At 38.6% G+C, this 19861-nt stretch overlaps 1 protein-coding gene across 8 annotated transcripts in view; it reads right to left on the bottom strand.

Moving 5' to 3' along the window:
- The window catches only part of GRIK1 (glutamate ionotropic receptor kainate type subunit 1), a 370605-nt gene that overhangs the window by 123557 nt on the left and 227187 nt on the right, over positions 1-19861 (bottom strand). For 5 of the 8 annotated variants that reach the window (XM_042903075.1, XM_042903078.1, XM_042903076.1 and 2 more), the window contains exons 2-4: positions 17880-18047; positions 14282-14539; positions 1317-1498 (exon numbers count right to left, since the gene is read on the bottom strand). In XM_042903075.1, coding sequence (XP_042759009.1) covers positions 1317-1498; positions 14282-14539; positions 17880-18047 — 608 coding nt within the window. The remainder of the gene's footprint in view (positions 1-1316; positions 1499-14281; positions 14540-17879; positions 18048-19861) is intronic. The other 3 variants (XM_042903081.1, XM_042903080.1, XM_042903082.1) reach the window with 2 other exon arrangements.

Genomic DNA, 19861 nt, shown 5'->3' with positions numbered 1-19861 from the left:
CCTCAACTCTGAACTCCACGGCTTCAGGTATGAGATCCAGCCCTGGAGAGTCAGGTGGATAGGCTGCTCTAAGAGCTCTCCCAAGTGATTCGGAAATCTGCAGTTCTGCGTTTGTACGGAGGGACTGGTGTGCTTAAAAGATCAGTGCCCATTGCCAGTGAACCACATAGCACATCCCAAACCTTTTAAACTAGAGAGTACAATAACAGCTTGTGTCATTTCAGACAAGAACATTGCCTTATGCTACAATAACCACTTATATTCAATAAAAAGAGACACCCATTAAGGCCACATAAATATAACCTGGCTATTTTTTTTTCCATGTTCCTCCAAATTCATCCCTTGATCTTTTATTAATGCTTCTATTTTAAACATCTGGCTAGCCTTTTCCATTGTCTTCGTCTATGCCAGAGTTTCTCAATCTCAGCACTACTGGCATTTTAGGGTACATAAATCTTTGTTGTGGGGGATGTCCTGTGCCTGATAGGATATTTAGCAGCTTCCTTGGCTTCTAATTACTAGTTGCCAGTAGAGTGCCACTGTCCCCAATATGACAACCAAACATGTCTCCAGACATTACCAAAATTCCTCAAGTGTCCAAAATCACCCTGGGTGAAGGACGCTGGTCTATGCTCTATCTTTTTTTCCAATTCTGAATTTTCTTTCACGGGCATAAGATCAGGGCTATATCCTGAAGTGCTAGAAATGATTACTCTGCTGTTATCATTATTCCTAACATTACTAATACCTTTCACTTACATACGATCTCGCAATTTATCAAGTGTTTCTATTCACATTATTCATAAAGATTAATGCATGGCAGCTCATTGTCTATGACAAGTTAGAAGAGAGAAGCATCTCTTCTTTCATTGTCCCTGTGTCCCCTTTTCACCATGCTTGGAATCCTGCGTGTTTGACAAAAGAGGTCTTGCCATGAGGAAGATGTCTTTAGGACAAGTCAGGCGCTGTGTAAATGAAATCTGCTCAGTCTTTTCAAGAGATTTGAAAGATGAGATGCTTAATCACCTTGAAATGACATCTTTCTCCTGTCAACCTCTGTTGACGTTATCGACGTACCTCCCAATGCCTAAGACACGCCCCCCCCCACCATCTACAGCTACATACAGCAAGTGGCTTCATTAAATTCCCCGAGCCCTGTGACTCCTTAAAAGCGTTCTGAAAGCTGCAGTCCTCAGCCTAAACTGGACTGCTGCAGCTTTATCATGGTGCACTCAGTGAAACCAGATGGCATTTTTGAGAAAAAGAAACGAACATATCCCCCCCCCCCACCTCACCTCCTCCCTGCACCCTCTTACCTGCTTAAGGATTTCAGCAGCTGTCCCATGTGAACAATCAAATATCACATAGAACTCCTTGCCCTTCTTCATCTCCTTGAGTAAAGGCTTGGCATCTTTATTCCCAGAGGGCAGCTGGCGGATTTTGATTTTAATGTTATATCTGGAGGGAGCTTTGATGAGCTCTTGTAGACGAATGAGGCCTAGAAAATGACAATCCCATCATGCAACAGACTGTTCTGTCTAAAGAGGACTTGTTTATTGCCATTTACAGTCAAACTCATATCATTCCCAAAATGTATCAAGAGGCCACCTTCCAAAAGGTTACACGGTTGACTTCTCATTTGTCATTCCCTTTTCTGTGGTAGATTATACTGCATTTTCCTTTTGTGGGTATGCATGTGTAGTTTGGAAACACAATTTCCCAAGCAAATTTTGAATTTACTTAGAATGCAGTTGTCTTCTCCAGTGTTTGGCCAACACCACAAACCTTTAACAAATCAAGTCTGTAACTATAAAGCTTTTGTAAACCAATGTTGCTTGACGTTTCCAAAGGTGTGCAATGACATGGATAATGCTTGCTTGCTTAAAAAAACAAACAAATAAACAACAATAGAATACTAGAATCTCTTGGGGCGGTAAATCTCTATAAGCCTTTCATCAAGTATTTATGTATAGCATACTGTTTACCAGCTAATTAGCTGGGCTTTCAGTATAATATGATTGAAGATTGAATTGGAAAACCCTCTCTTGATTAAAAAAAGAAATAGCATAGAGTTTTTAGAGATTATGATAATAAAACCAGAAAAAAATGCCTTTAAAATCCACCATTGATAATTGCAGCAAAGTATATACAGCCAACTAACTTGATGGAGAAGGTTTGATTCTCCATAAGTACAAATCTACTGAGCTGCACCATTTTCTAACAGACATACTTTACTGGGGCGAAGCAAACAGCTATATAAAACCTCCATCTTATTTCCCTTAACATTACCGTGTGATTGCTACACTGCATAACGTTGGCTCTCACTCAAGGACTCTCATCACATTGGAAAATTGACTTTTTTTTTTTTATTGCACAGTTCTGTGCCTTTAGGATTTGTCAACTTCACGTAATCAATAGGAAATATTAAGTGTTATCAGTATTCAGATGGAAATTTTGCTATGCACTGTCACGGATGCCAGCTACCTCTGGACTTGATATATTGCTTTCATTTTCTTATTTTACTTATTTAGTTATCTACCCACTCCACCCAAACCGCGGTTTTGTGGCTCAGATGTTAAAATGTCCCTCTAATTAATACCTTGGATAGGTTGGGTTCTGAGGTACAGTAACATTGTAACTAAGTGGCTCTTTGGAGCCAAATGGGTGTATGCAGTTGGGGGATGATGGTGGTTAGGGTCTGTAGAACCATAACAAGAGTCACTGCTCATTGTTAATTTTTTTTTTTTTTTTTTTTTTTTTTTTTTTACGTAATAATTGAAATTTTCAGCATGGTAGCCTTTCTGGGCTCTTGCTTTTTTCCAAACCAATCAGTGTGGTTGAAGGCTCTCAAATGCCAGTAACGATCCACTTAACTCTCTTCACTTCCAGAATCACGAGTCCTGAGCCACTCGTGCTTACGCCAAATGGAAGAAAACTGAGCACATGGGCTTGCGTATTTGTTAATCCTCAATCCTGTGAAGTGAGCATTATTATCTTTGTTATTTCTGTTAAGGAAACTGAAGCTTAGAGCAATTAACTGTCTCAGGGTAACAAAGATAGTGAGGAGGACCCATCAGTTCAAGTTGTTGCCTGTGAGTCCTGCACTCAATCTTTCTCCTTCATGGTCCAGCCTCACAAACACAAATTGCTGGTGCTCAGGGAACAGATATAGCTTGGGATTATTTGGTGAAATGGGGAAAAAATAGAAACAGGGACCCCCATTCTCCTTTCTTCTTTACTCCTGGGTACTTGAGTCTCGTTTGAGTTTTTTCTATTGCTCTCCTGCTTTGCAAATGCAGTTTGTTTTTTTTTTTTTCTTATTTCTGAGCATGGCCACAAGGGAGACCAATGTAGCCTTTAAATAAAATGGGAAAACCATTTAGAAAGAACATTTCATGTGCTGCAACAAACTGCCTTTTTGTTCTTTTGCTGAATGGAATGTTGATCTAGAAGTGCATCTTCCTATCACGATGATTTACCCATGTTAATGGTATTTTAAAGTTGAATATGTTTTCTCACTTCATTTACTGGTTTTTATCGAAAAACATTTCCTGGATCTTCCTTATATGCCAAACCCCGTGAAAGAGGTGGGACATGAACCCATCTTGCTTTAAGGAAGGGATTCAGTTGTTCTTACGTGGCTAGAACCAAAATGAACAATGTACTGGTAATTTGCAATGTAAGTATTTCAATACATTAGTAACAATCTTGGAGTCTTGTTTTCCAATGTTCATTTTATTTTGAGCACCTCAGAATTTTGCACTAAGTGTTTCAGGTATTTTCATTACATGAAATCTACCATGTGTCAGAGATGATTTAATCAATTTAAGTGTTGAGCTGCTAGCAGAACTTGTACATTTACAGTAAGTCAGAAATAGTAAGGAAAACAGTTCTTCGGTGTTTAGTTTTATATCGAGGTCCTCAGGTTGGAATAAAGTGGTATAGAAAGCAAAAGCAAAAGAATAAAAAGTAAAAGCCCATAGAAAGATTTCATCCCATCAGCTCTTAGATGGAGTCTCACTTACTACTCAATTTTTATAAATCATAAGGTGAGGCTAATGGAGGCTGTTGAAGATACCTGCTCAGGATCCTAAGATCTTGTTAAGGCTTAAGTGACAGATTCCGGACTGAAAGCCATGTGTAACTTCTGACTCCCAATCTCAGGCTCTTTTCTTTCCTTTTCTTTTCTTTTATTTTCCTGTCTTTTCTTTTCTTTTCCTTTCTTTTCTTTTCTTTTCTTTTCTTTTCTTTTCTTTTCTTTTCTTTTCTTTTTTTTACCAAATCAGTGTCTCTCCTGACTTTAGATTTCAGATCAACTAACTGACTGACTAACTAACTATTAAATAAATAACTACACACATAAATAGAGAGAAAAAACTGGACCAGCATAAAGCAATCAAACATTTAGTTGGCAAATGAGGCCATGAATAGACATTTTGCTCCCTCCTCAAAAAAGGTGACCATGCATTTTCACAACTCTCTTCTAAAAGAAAGTGATTTTAATACCAGTAGAGGAGAAAGGAGAACGACTCAGTACAAAAGCCCAGTTTCTAATTGGTCTAAATTTATCTTTTGGAAAAACTGACTACTAAGCCCCTAATTTTCTCAGTTTGTCTGCTGGCAGGTGGTTTGACCTCGGGAAGGGAGAGGCTCAACAGATTGAAAGATTACAGACCAAGTTGTGGGAAGAAGAATGAGGGTTGACCAGGGGGGTTTACATTCTCTTCCCAAAGCAATTGTTTGCTAAAAAAAAAAAAAAAAAGAAAAAAAAAGAAAAAAGAAAGAAAGCCATTCTGCCTTCATTAGCAAACATTATAGAATTTACAATTTAAAAGTCTTTTCTTTTTTCTTTTTTTTTCCCTTAGTTCCCAGGTAAAAAAATTTAGAGAAAGAGTTCCTTTTTATTTGCACTGTGCAGCAATCCATCAATCACCCACCGTGCGTTGTAAAGAGTAGCAAAACTTATTTGCTAAACAAATAATTACTTTAGGGAAAGGAAATTGATTTAGGCACAACTCCTAACTTTGCTAATGGTCCTCCGAGTTTGGAAGCAAGCCTCGACAAGTGACCCAGCGCTCCCAGGGTTGGACTCCAAATGCAGAGAACGGTTACGGTGCATGCAAATCTGGTGTCGGTGGCAGTCTTTCTATCCCACCACGATGGAGGGACTTGAAAAGTAAAATGCAGTTCAGGAGATGATCAAACCCAACTGAGGGGCATTCTGCAATAAAACTGGTCTGGACTCAGCCTTTTCCTGTGAGGAGAGGGTATGAGGTGTACCTGGGCACAGGTGACTTCCATGACAGTGGGGAGTTGGGTAAGTTGGTTCTGAGTTCCTTCCATCCAGGTGAAAAAAGCTGTAGGGTCCACAACACCATAGGGCAACAGCACCCCCAGGGGGTTCTGTCTGTGCCTTGGGCAGAGCCATGCCCTCTGGTCACTGGGAAGGCCTCAGGGGTTTAGAACAACCTGCAGTGAGCCCTTCTGGACAGCAAACACCTACTCTCCTAGCCTCAGTCATCTCTGCAGAGCATTTGTTTTTAAAAAACGATTACCCTATATTATATTATCCTATTTGTATACGTTAGTATTGTATTTGTGTTAAGTTTCTTGTATTTGATGCTTGTAGTGTGGCTATAACAAGGAAGGCCATAGTTCTTAGCAAATACATACTAATGACTTAGGGGTAAAAAGGCCGTGATGTCAGCCACTTACTTTCAAATGGTTCAATAACGCTACTACTTACTATTATGATTGTTGTAATTGTTTTTGTATTAAGAGAATCACAGAGCATTAAAACAAATGCAGCCAGATGATAACAACGGCAAACCTAGATGAAGGGAATACAGGAGTTCATTGTACCTTTCTTGCATCCTTTTTTCTAGGTTCACATCTCTTTAAATACACGGATCACATGTGGAGATATAAAATAGCACCACAAGAGCCTCTTCCTCTACTCTCACCCCCAGGGAGGCAGTTGGAAACTGCACCTTTGGTTTCAAAAGCACTTTAGAGCAAGGAATCTATTTATTTCGCATGAGTTCGACCTGGGCTATGCATATGGAGATAACTTTCAAAAATGTCTAAACGGCCAATTCTTTTTTTTTTTTTTTTTTGGAAATTTATTGTCAAATTGGTTTCCATACAACACCCAGTGCTCATCCCAAAAGGTGCCCTCCTTAATACCCATCACCCACCCACCCCTCTCTCTCACCCCCCATCAACCCTCAGTTTGTTCTCAGTTTTTAAGAGTCTCTTATGCTTTGGCTCTCTCCCTCTCTAACCTCTTTTTTTTTCCTTCCCCTCCCCCATGGGTTTCTGTTAAGTTTCTCAGGATCCACATAAGAGTGAAACCATATGGTATCTGTCTTTCTCTGTATGACTTATTTCACTTAGCATCACACTCTCCAGTTCCATCCACGTTGCTGCAAAGGGCCATATTTCATTCTTTCCCATTGCCACGTAGTACTCCATTGTGTATATAAACCACAATTTCTTTATCCATTCATCAGTTGATGGACATTTAGGCTCTTTCCATAATTTGGCTATTGTTGAGAGGGCTGCTATAAACATTGGGGTACAAGTGCCCCTATGCATCAGTACTCCTGTATCCCTTGGATAAATTCCTAGCAGTGCTACTGCTGGGTCATAGGGTAGGTCTATTTTTAATTTTTTGAGGAACCTCCACACTGTTTTTCAGAGTGGCTGCACCAGTTTGCATTCCCACCAACAGTGCAAGAGGGTTCCCAAGCGGCCAATTCTAAACACTCATTTTGGCTAGCTATCCACTCTGTGCACTCAGATATGACACAGAAAAATGCTGATTTGCATACACAAGGAGTGACTCTGGAAACAGGTGGAGATATGGAGGAGAAAAAAAAGAACCTACTATTTACAGTGAGTGTTTAAAATTTCCCATGCCTTCTCCTTAAGTAATAATAAACTGCCATTTACATTACTCCTTTTATGAAGGATGCTACATGCCTTATAAATATCTCAATAAACCTCACAATACACCTTTGAGGTGAAAAGGTATCAGTACGATTCTGCAGTAAAGAAAGTGAGACACAGTGAGGTTAATTGTTTAGACTGGTCCTGAAAATAAGTCACAGATGCCAGGAATTGGAAGGGACCTTAAAGGCCAAACCCCTACTTGATGCATGAATCCCCTCTACACAGCTGTTGCTGCACCTCTCTATTTGAAAAATACCCCACCTCACACTGAAGCCCAGTTCATTTCTGGACAGCTTTAGTTATATTCAATAAGTATTAGTTCAAAAGAAAAGTACCTATGTTTTCTTGAGTCTTAATTTAATTCCCTGTTGATTAAACCACATCAGTGGGGTTGATGCCATAAAAATGAGTGTAATAAACCATTGGGACCTAAAGATAAGATCGTGCATTTTAAATGTTAATTTCCTCTTCATTTGTACTTAGAAACATAGAAAATGGCATTTCAAAAACTTGTTGGTGTCTTAATATACCCAAATCTAATAGGATTCTTAAGGGGATCTATGTACCCTCCAGAGGAAAGGAAAAATCAGAATTGAGAAATGGAAATGGGTAAGTGAGTGAATTACCTGGGGGAAATACAACACTTTTAAGTGCAGATCTTCATACATACGATTTTTCAAACGTGTATCCAAAAAAAAAAAAAAGCTAGAGACTTCCCAAAAGAAAAATTTTGTCCCTTGATCAAAGGACCTCAAAGAAGAATCTAGTCAAAATATTTGAGATGAACTGTGTTGCAGTTAGCTCAACCAGAGTATTTTAGTCTTGAATTCTTGCTGATATCAATGGTAGCTAAAAATAATATACCTTCATGCAATATCTAAAGATTGGCTTCCAAACAGAATTCTGAAAATTTGAATAGGGTTCTGGGCAGAGGACCGGAGTGGGTGGATAGGAAGGGTAGAAAAGAGTGAGGACAGAGGGGAAAAAAAAAAAAGAGCTATAATTTTTTATCTTGTTGGTACTGAGTGCCAAGGATTTCTAACCCCCAGCTTTTTCAGGTGGAATTGTGGGAAGGCATGTAGCAGAAGTGTTCTGGCTGGCACAAATGGTCATAATAACACAGTGGGGGTAAGTTGTGATTGCTGAAGGGAAAAGATTTACTTATTCTTTTATTTAGCACTGATCGCATACTGAATATCTTTCATTTTGGCTTCGTCACTTATGGCAAAATGTTAACTTTCTTCAAGTCCAAATTTCAGGCCTCTGACAAGGTTCTTGGTTCTGGACAGTATATTCTTTCTGTTTTCTATGGGAAGATGAAAGGAAATGTAATAAATGTAGTAAATAACAAGTCACTGTTTAAATACAGCCATTCGAGCTGTTATCTCACTTGGAGTGGTTGAGCATATTAAACGAGTTAATCATACAAAATATTTAAAAGAGTGTGTGCCACATAATCAGAACTCAACAATTTAGTTATTGTGATATTTGCGGTTGTCATTTGCTTTGTGTTTTTTCCTTGAATTTATGGCTTCTTTCAATCACTGACATTTTTATGTGTGTCCACCTTATTTCAAATTAATCCTCATTATAAAGCTTTGAGACGTTGTTTCCAATGATAGTTAATAGCTCTTAATTTTAGGCCGCGTTTTAGAAATCTCATGACTCTGATGTGTTAAGAAAAATGATATAAGGCAAACATGGATGAAAAAAAAACCCAACTTTTGATGGCGATGTGTTGTGAACTCAGGGCTAGAGGCATCTGGCTGGAACTCATTTCCTTGAGGGCCTTATCTAGCCCTATCGATATGCGGACTCTCAAATTTGTACCCCCAGCTTACACTACATTTCTGAATTCCAGATGTATATATTAGCTGCCTGTTCATCACCTTCACTTGAATGTAGCAGACATTACAAATTCAAACTTCACATGCTCATGACTGAAAAAACTCCTGATAGCATCCTTTTTCCTCCAAAGTAGTTCCATCTATAACCTTCCCCATCTTAGGTGATGTTAACTCCTTCCATTGGCTCTGGCTAAAAAGGTTAGAGTCACCCTTGACTCCTCTATTTTTCTTCACTCCTTCAGGTCATTATGCTAGCTCAACATTCAAAATATTTCTAGAAACTGGCAATTTCTTACTCTTCTATTAACTTATCTTCCTCAATTGCCTTCAGTTCTCTAGAGGCTATTTTTACCCTTGCCTCCCTCTATCCTATTATCAATACAAGAGCCAGAATGATCTTTTTATGATGTAAATCTGATGTTACTCCTCTGCTGAAAACTCTCCAATGGTTTTCCCATTTCATGAAGCGCAGAAGCTCTTCCTATGGTCTATAAAATCCTCCATGACCCATAAGGTGCTCTTCTCTGACCTAGTTTCCCACTATCCCTCCCCTCTCACGCTGGTCCCACCACACCGGCCTCCTTCTTTGTTATAAACAAACGTTTGTTGGAAGACACCATACTCATTCACTTACAATGTGTCGTCTATGGCTGTTTTCTTGCTACCTTGCAGAGTGAAATAGTCACGACCCTATGACGCACAAAGCTTAAGCTAGATGCTATCTGGCCATCAGAGACAAAAAGTTTGCCGGCCCCTTTTCTACAGAAATAGTTGTGGCTACATTTCACTGAGATTGGCCTTGAAAAAGCAGAAACTGCTGAATATCCTCCACACTGCATTTGGTGCTCAGCTTCTCAGCTCTTTTTGATGCGTGTGAGGGATAGAAACCAGGCTTCCACCAGGGGTCTAATGAAGCAGAGGGGATGACCAATGAGCAGCAATTTCTCACTGCCTAGGGTCACCTCTGAATGTGGGAATCAGAGAGAACTAGGTGACTGATGGGAGGAATATCCAGGCAACAGAGAGAGAGAGAGAGAGATGAAGCGAAACACAACTTCACTCCCTCAACAGTTCTCTAGGGTCTTTCTACATTTTCACTTCCAGAGGACAGAATTCTGCCTGCTAGTATTTAGTGAATTGAATTTTGTCCTTAGAGACAAGCACAGTGCTCCCCTTGACTTCAATGGGAGTCATGGGCCATTTCGTCCCCCAGACATCTGTGCTGGCTTCAGGCTATTTAACAAACTCCTAAACAAATCCCAATAAAGTGTTCTTTAATGGGTACTTAATTCTGGTGTGAGGGCGGGTGCTGGGCACACCTAAGTCCTTTCTTTTCCTTCAGGTTTACTAAGTTTTCTCCTTTTTATGTCTTGATAATTACTGCAACCAAAACCCTGAGTCAAGCAGTATTAAACCCACTCAAAGGCAAAAGATGTCTGCTTTTATTGATCTCAGTTGACCTGTTTACTCTCTGGGTTCCAATTTAATAGCTCAATTGATTATTCATTTACATTTTTAATTTCTTTGTGGGTAAAATCATTTTAACATGAGTCATTTCTAACTTAATGGGCAACATACAAATTCATTTGGGATTTTTAACTTTGGCAAGTATTTATTGAACAACCGGGCTCAGGTGAACTTAATAAGGATGAAAACCAGATTTCAGTTTCTTGTAAAAAAATGATAGAAAGGATTGAGTTTCCTCCTGTGCAAAATGCCCATCACTTCTGGGTGCTTACCTGAAATCAGAAGGTTGGTTAGAACATCAATTTCTGTGTTATCCTTTTACAAACTAGGTTTTGTCTAAATATAATTTGAAATCTATAATATTATGCTCATGCCTTTAGTTGAGCTCTTAAATCCAAAAGTTTTAATGTCATTCATCAATTTGCGTTCCTTCTAGCTGGCTCTGCTTTGCTGGAGATGGTAGAAATCGTGAGAAAAATTTGTACTATTGAGTGTATTACATAATGAGAAATAGTATGACTTTATTAGCTCATGCGATTGTCTATTTACAAAGGTAAGCAACATGGAAGGTCAGACTATACTTACATTTACAATTGAAGGGGAGCAGAATTTGCCAGGCAAAATGTGTCCCATTGGCATGGGGATTTTTTTAAGACGTTTATTTTTAAGAAACAGCAGGCACAGATGAAGCTCTGAAATCTGAGTAGATGTTGCCCTTTTGTAAGAGACGTTTACATGTATAAAAGAAACCTTTTTGTAAGGGAGATACTCCCTTACTGTACCAGAAAGAGAGGGGTGACTCAATCTCTAGAAATTCTTCTCAACAGAGAAGGCAGGGACTTAAACATGCATTATAATCTTGCCCTTGTTCACTGTGCTTTTTTTGATAATCTCCCATACCTGATTCCCCACCCCCAACATCTTTCATCTTTGGCGAAAGGTGGTATTTAAGGTGATAGCTTAGGCCATTTCAGTAAGTTAACTTTGTTTTCTTGGGTCTCTCCCATGCTTATAGGTGGTATACATCTTATTAAACTTTGCTGTTCTCCCGTTCATATGTCTCATGTCAATTTCATTGCTTGACCAGCCAAAGATCCTCGAAGGGAAGAAGTGGAAACTTTCCCACCCCTACACATTATAATGTTCTATCTCAAGGTTTTTAAAATCTGCTTTTGGAATTTTTTTGATAGTACGTTTCTTTCTTCCCAGCAAGCAGGTGAAGCTTTAAGAATATGACTGCCTGTGGCTTATACTTCCCTGTAGGAGTGTTTCAAATATAATATTTGTAAGTTATATATCCAATAACCTACCTTCACTTCTTTCTCAAATGAGATGAAGTATAAGAAAATATCTAAATGCATATTTCCAACCGTAAGAGTCACTTTTATCTAGCAACTTAAAATGCAACCAGAATTTAGTGCAAACTAGAGGAGGCTTACTATCATCCTCTGATAAGTAGTAAGTGCCAGTGCTTGGTGAAAAGGACAGTGAAAAATGAAATACTATTAAAAACTTGGTAAGTGCTTTGCGTTATTAATTTTCACTAATAATTTTCTTAACCTTATTACCAAATGTGTAGATCAAGAAAGGAGCTAATTTTAAACCTTGGAGGAAAAAAATATGCAGAAAATAAACAGCATTATGCCTTGTACATGTAATACCTAAATAGTTTCCTGTAGGCCATAATTGTGTTAGGTGGCAGATTATAAAAATAAATAAGATAAACTTCCAATGTTTAGGAATTCCTATTCTCCTACATGTGCAAACAGGTAATTGAAACATGTAACATAATGCTTCTATTTATGAAGTGCTATTGAACCCTCTGGTGGCCCCAGGGGGCTTTAAGGAAGAAGTGATATTTGAATGAGAGCATGTGGAATGAGGGACTGCACCGTCTTCGGGGTAGAGGGAGGATCGCCGGTAGTAAGGGGCCAGCTTCAGATAAGGAGAGTCAGACATATTACGTCTCCTCAGGGGAGAGAAACAAAAGCAAAAATAAACTATGGGGCCTATCCCAAAATAAAAACCTTTTGCACAGCAAAGGAAACCACTACCCAAACAAAAAGGCAACCTACTGAATGGGTGAGGACATTTGTAAACGCAATCTCTTATAAGGGGTCAATACCAAAATATATAAAGAACTTATACAACTCAACACCAAAAAAAAAAAAAAAAAGTAATCCAATAATAACTAAAAAAAGAGGGCACAGGACCTAAATAGACAGTTTTACAACGAAGACATCCAGATGGCCAACAGATACATGAAAAGATGCTCAACATCACGCATCATCAGGGGAATTCAAGTCCAAACCACAATGAGACATTACCTTAAACCAGTTAGAATTGCTAGTATCAAAAACATAAACAAATAATAAATGCTGGTGAGAATGAGGAAAAGAAGGAACCCTCATACACTGTTGGTGGGAATATAAATGGTGCAGCCACCATGGAAAACAGTATGAAGGTTCCTCAGAAAATTAAAAATAGAAATGTATGAGCTAACAATTCCACTCCTGAGTATTTACACAAAGCAAATGAAAATGATAATTCAAACAATATATGCACTCTTCTGTTTATCACAGCCTTATTTAAAATAGCTAAGATATGGAAACACCCCAAGTATTTATTCATAGATGAATGGGATAAAGATGATGTGTATGTGTATATATAATGGAATATTACATAACCATAAAAAAGAACAGGATTTGTGACAACACAGATGAACCTAGAGGGCATTATGCTAAGTGAAATAAGTCAGACAGAACAGACAAATACCCTATGATTTCACTCATATGTGGAATCTAAAAAACAAAACAAATGAACAAACGAGCAAACCAAAAAAGCAGACAGACCCATAAATACAGAGAACAATCTGCTGGCTGCCAGAGGGGAGGTGAGTGAGTAGGGAGATGGGGACAATGGGTGAAGAGTACTGGGAGGTACGGACTTGTCACAGGAATAAAAACACGGCATAAGGACTATAGTCAATGGCACTGTAGTAGTGTTGTATGGTGACAGATGGTACCTACTTGTGGTACCTACTTGTGGCTCACCTACTTGTGGTGAGCACAGCATAATGTATAAACCTGTCGAATCACTATGTTGCACACCTGAAACCAATGTAACACTGTGTGTCAACTATACTTCAATAAAAAAAGAAAAAAAAGATTCAGATGAAGTTGGGGGTAAGGAATGATGGGCTCTTCATCCTAGCTGATGTGAGGTACAGGGAGTGCAGGGAAGACGGTGCTGGGGTTAATGGAGATGAAAGGGACGAGATGGTGAACATCTTTAAACAAGAAAGACTTGACAAAGGAGAGTCACCAGCAGAATTTAACTGAATAAAAGGGATCCTCAGTCCCTTTGAAATGTGACGAGAAGACAGAGGGGAAAAGGTGCCGGCCAAAGAAACTCGAAATGAAGGCAGATCAGAGGACGTGTCTAGTGAGATGGGGGCTCCAAGCATCACATTTCTGTTCTGATCCTAAAATAAACAGGTGGAACAATGCAAGCTTTATTAAGGGTTTGTTATTGGGGGTTCTCAGTCCCTTTCCCATGAAATGGTCAACTTTACTGAGTTAGCCTCTAACTGGATTCGTCGTTAACCTCCTTTAGAAACGTTTCAAACAGGTAACATGTACACAGTTACTTACAAGTTGAAAGCATACTTCGTAGTAATTTTCCAACTTTCTCTGCATTATTTAAGGAAGGGAGTCATGGTCACAGTCTTAAGAGAGTTGGGAGAAATGAAATCACATCTTTAATATCAATAAGGTGATATTTCTTTTAAAACATCCCCTTAAATATGATGATGGAAGGATCATCAGAAACGATCCACAGGAATTAGATAGACATGGAGACGTATGGCATTCTCAAATTAGAATACTCCATTAACCTCATAAAAAAGAGCATTTTCACGTACTCCACCTGATAAGTTAATGCCTCTAGAACACTCTGACTCCCTTTGTTCAGACCAGACATGGCCAGGTGAGGTTCCTGTGTGAGTCCCCTACCTGTGCTGTCTTCATACACCACCGTCACTGTTTTCCAGTTGTAGTAGAGGACCAGATCCAGGACCGCCCTGCTGATAGCTGCATAATCTGGGTACAGGTTGATGTAAAACAAGTCTTTGTTGTCCACCGATGGGTGTTTCCAGCGGGTCTGTATGTGTGGAACTTCGAGAGCATTGCAAATTGACTGCACAGCGCTGACAGAGGAACTGTGGGAAGGGCCAAAGAGAGCAGCCACACCAAGAGCCAGCTGGTCGCAGGCTGGTGGCCACAGACGAGGAGGGGTTGAGAGGGAGGGCAGGGAAGGGGGGAGAGAGAGAGAGAGAGGGCTGTGAATTCCATCTTTCCTTCCATGATCCCTCTTTTTATTTTCATTACTGGAAATTCTCCACTCTCCATCTGTATGTTGAGAAATTATGCTTCATCCAACTTCCAATATCCCCGAGATGCTAAAATACTGAGATATTTGAATGTGGAACTGATTAGCAACACATCACAGGGCCAACTCTGTGCAATCAAAAATAGGTGGCTGTTCTCACACCATTACTTCTAAATCCCTTGCCTGGCATGGCGTAACCCACGGGGGCTCAGAGCTGCTCTACAAGCTACTGGCCAAGGGAATGTCATGTGAATGAAGCATTGTCCTATGGCAGGGTGACAAGGAGGATATTAATGTGGTCAGAGAATTCAGAAGATTCTCCGGGTGGCTGCAAAACACTTCAGTTGCCATCTTCCCAAAACTCAGAAAGGGATTCCAGGCTATTGAAAAACTGCTAAGGAATAGTAAGTGATATTGATACCTACTTAATTATAGAATATTAACATAACATAGCTTAAAGGGATCTCAGAAGCCACGTGGTCCAACCCACTAATACCATAGACCATGAAGTGAGTCAGGGCCACCAGGTTAGGGCGGAACTCTACCAGAGGCCAGGGGCCAAGCTCAAGGACAGGCCTCTCCCTGCTTCAGCATCAGCCTAAAGAAATCGAGTCAGTATAAAATTTAATCTATAGCATTTATTTGGTTTTCTCTTTATAAGATTTTATATACTCATTGAGAGAATTTAGAGTATTTTAAAGCATCAGGGAGAAAAAAAAGACCCTATAATTCCATCATCTTGGAATAATACCTCTTCATATTTTGGCATTCCAACTTACAAAAAATTGAATCTATGCAGACATAGGTTGATACGTTGCTTTCTTTAACACTGAATTTAACACTAAAAACACACCCTTTCCCCCAAGTCATTACAGAGTCTTCGAAAGTATATTTTTTTGTGCCTGTAGAATAGCCGATTCCATGGCTATGTCATCATTTATTTTACTGTTCTGATGGTATTGAACCTTTAAGCTGATCCTAACATTTTTTATTATAACTAATATTATAGTATTTAGTTGTTATATTTTTCTCTGAAGTTTACATTACTTTTTTAGAGTAGATTCTCAGCTATAATTAAATTACTTGATACATATTAGGCAAATTCCCTTCCAGAAAGATTGGGACCAATTATCCTCTACAACCATGCAAAATAGGGTCTACTCTCTTCATGCCGATATAAATTTATGCTGGCATTATATAGAAGTTTATAGTATCTCATTATTTTAATGCTAATTTTAAAAAGTTTGGAACTCCCGAGAGATAATAATTAAATATTTGAATTAAGTAATAACAAAATTTTTAAATGAAACTGTGTTAATTTTTATAGGAATGTTGTTCTACAAATAAAAACAAGTAGAAAAGTTATATGGCTTTGTCAAAATGATCTGACTGGATCTAGAGAGAAAAAAATAATAAAATTTTGAAAACCATATTTCAAATATCTACGGTACTGCAAATGTTTACAGTCATTCACAAGGAAAAACTTTCTCATGTTGTGCTCTTTGGCACTGAATTACTACATGAGATATGAAGACATATAATTTTCTGCATTAAGTGCCGTAAGTGTAAATTGCCATTGTCTACGGAAGCTCATTTCCTGGATATGTTTTCATTGGTAACAAAATGAGAGCATGAGAATGTGTGAACTGTTGTTTTGTCTAACATGGGCGATGGATTGAGATGCCTGCTAATATTTAGCTCTGGGATGCTAATATGACTTGACAGAAAATCAATTTTTTGAATTCTGTTTGCCAGCAAATTACCAGTTTTAAGAAGCGTTGGGGGTGTTTAATTTACAAGTATGACGGGTACTTGAGACCGCAGAAAAGCTTTCAGTTTTATGTGGGTTGAAGTATCTTTGTTAAATGTGTTTGCCTGTCTAAGGTTTTTGCTCAGCAATGTTTGTGTGTGCATGTGTGATAGAGAGGCAAGACAGAGACGGAGAGACACAGACAGAGATAAAGACAGAGATCAAAAGACAGAGACAGAGAGACAGAGAGAGGCAGAGGAGGAGAGAGATCAAACCCATAGAAATAATTTATGTGAAGATGACTTTGAAGAGCTGTATAAATAGAATTTTATTATTTGTTCATAGGTAACGCTGACCTATGTAGTATCTGCAATTCCATCCATCTTTAAAAAGAAAATGTTCTTATACTAAGGTCATGCCATAGATCGGAAGAAGAATCATTATACTGTTTGCTTTTCATCTGTGCTGCTAGGAAAACACTTTACCTTTTGTTTGTAAAGAGCACTAGGAATCCTGCAGAAGAGTGTGTAAGGTGCACACATCTCATGATGCTGAGTTAATTCTATGTGGAACAACCAATATTAGTTCCTTGGAAATCGGCATAAACATGGTGTTCATTGCATTCTATTTATTTGTGTGTTTTTAACTGGCAAAACATTCCTCTATGAGGGAAAGAGCCTCTTCTCCTATGGGGGTTGCCGAGTGGCCTTGGTGTCCACAATACCACCTGCATGGAGTCTCAACAGCTCCCTGGATAGAGGCCAAGTTGTGAGTGTATTGAATGTGACTGTACTTGGGAGTAGTCTCAGGAGTGTTTGGGGGACATCTAAACAAGCCCCGCAATCCCAACGGCTCTTTCCAGGACAGAAACCTTGCAGCCTATGTATAAATTAGATTACTTTTTAGGACCTTGCCTTCTTGGAAGAAAAAGAGAATCAGGGAAAAAAAATGCAGAGATTGTCTCCTAGGTTTAATTTTTATATTTTTATGACTTTGTGAAAATGACTTTTTAAAAAAAAAAAAGTTGAGAAAATCCTAGGTAAACCCAGTAGTTTACAACCTGTTAAAATTCAGGGTGTGAGTTATGTGCGTTGTGGACATTTCCACATGCTCGGTGGATATGACCTTCCACGAAGTTTTATTTGACTGTGCTGTACAATTTCATGGTGGTATCTCAGCCTCAGGAAGGAAAAACAGATCAAGCTTGACATTTTCCATTCACAGCTGAACCAGTTAATCATAGAGTAGAGGGCACTGAAGGGTGAGCTAATCGGAATGGCCCAGAAAACAGAGCTAGGCAACATCCATTAGGATCCTTCAGATTGTACTGGACAGTGACATCAAGGACCGAGATTTCCTGCAACCCATTTACACAAAGATGTCCACTCTGACAAAGGACAGGTAGCAAAAACGGTGACTTGTGGAGCAGACACATCACCCAAAAAAGCTTCGAAAAATGGGAAAATAGTTACCTCTCCGCGAGGCTTCAAAACTATCAAAAAGATTAATTCTCTGGATGTCATAGGTTAACGTGGTGTTAGGCATCAGGGTTCGATTTCTGTTAATGCTGGTGACTGCGAACTTGAATGCTAATTCTTCAACATTAACAGGTTCGTTTTCCACAGTTTCAAAAATCCCTCCTGCAGAAGCAAAAGAGATGCATGAGAAGCATTAGTCACATCATTCCTGTGTATTTTTTAAGAAGAATATTAATGATTCAGACAAAAGGCCCTCCGAAATAAATGTGGCAATGGTCAGAACAGATCCCAAAACCAGTGTTAAAAGTTTATCAGCATGTGTCACATGCACAGAAATAGGTCTTCATATGTATGCCTCGGTTTTCAAATCCAAAGTTGGACTATATATTACCTCTCAGATGGCCAACATATTCCAAATATTTAATACCACGTCAAGCATAACTGACAACATGGTGGAAAGTGATTTTCCACAGTTCGGACATGAATCACACCGTGGTTGACCTAAACATAATTTGAGCTGTATCTGGTAAGGACCATCCCTCTTCAGAATGAAGCTCTTTTGATTCAAAAGCAGACCTTTTAGACTCTAGATAGATCATTCAGAGAGTTGAGTGGGGTCAAAACGAGACATACATACACTTAAAATTTTCAAAGTAAAAGCATTTCTTCTTTTCTTATCACTCAAAATTCTGAGGTCATATTCTAGCACTTTCCGAAGTGCACAGGCAGATTAAAAGAACTGTTGTTTGTTTTGTTTTGAGAAACTGTTTGGTCTGGCCCCAAAGCAAGCCTACATCCCATCTCTAGAGAAATATGCTTTTCCCCTAACAGAGAATATGCACCAAATCTTTGATATCTCAAACATGAGGATCTCCTCACAGGTGGCAATATGAAATATCAGTGCTTAAAGCCTCGTGGGAGAATTCATCTCTGACTTTGCTTGACATGGTGGTATTAGTAGATGTAATTGGAGTATTTTTAACTGTACATTCTTAATTTTTTTAATAGACACAAGACACACAGTAGAGTCTCTCTTAACTGACCTCTACTTAACTTATTCCTTGATTGACCAATACTCCTAATTTCCCTTGAATAAAGCATTAACTGGGTTCCACGAAATGCTGAATACTTATAACTGGGTCTAACCATTGAGGGACCTCTTACTGAGGGTAAGTTGCAGGTTTTTTCCAAAGTTGGTTATGCCAGATTGATTTGCAAACACTTCAAGTTCTCTCTACAATCAAAAGAAAGAAAGAAAGAAAGAAAGAAAGAAAGAAAGAAAGAAAGAAAGGGAAGGAAGGAAGGAAGGAAGGAAGGAAGAAAATATGGGAAAGAAAGAAGATAAGGAAAAGGAAAAGGAAAGGAAAGGAAAAGAAGGGAAAGGAAAGGAAGAAAAGGAAAAAAAAGAAAAGAAAAGGCAAAGGAAAAGAAAAGGAAAGGAAAGAAAAATCTAAAGTTGAAAATCTCAAATAACCATCACAAGCAACTGTATGATTTATGTGTATCCTTATAAAAAGAACTCTAATTGGCAAACTGCAATTTAAAGAAATTACTCTGACTTTATTTTGAAAGAACTGTAAACAAATACACATCTATAATATTTATTATTATAAATACTATAAATTATTATAACTTATTAATTATAAAATTAATTATTATTTTGCAATTTCCTGCTCACTTGATTTTCTGTATTAAATAACAAATTACAATGTCAGGTTGCAAAAGCTGAGAAGGTTCATACGAAATTACTTTGGCTTCCTTTGACAATGTCTCTGGGTTTTAGACTGATGATAGGAGATATTCTTCTAGAGATCATTTCCCTGTTCTCTGAGAAACCAAAGTTGAGCACTGTGTGACCATGGTATGAGATCATGTTAACCTTTACCTACAGATTCTTACTGGACACTTATTCTGAAGTCAATGTTAGGAAAAATTTTGCTCTTAAGTGACCTTATCTATGTTTTTGTTTTTCTTCT

Source organism: Panthera leo, chromosome C2 (genome assembly GCF_018350215.1).
Source record: "Panthera leo isolate Ple1 chromosome C2, P.leo_Ple1_pat1.1, whole genome shotgun sequence".
Classification (NCBI taxonomy): Eukaryota; Metazoa; Chordata; class Mammalia; order Carnivora; family Felidae; genus Panthera; species Panthera leo.
Note: the sequence above shows the minus strand (reverse complement) of the source record. Positions and strands in the feature narration are given on the sequence as shown.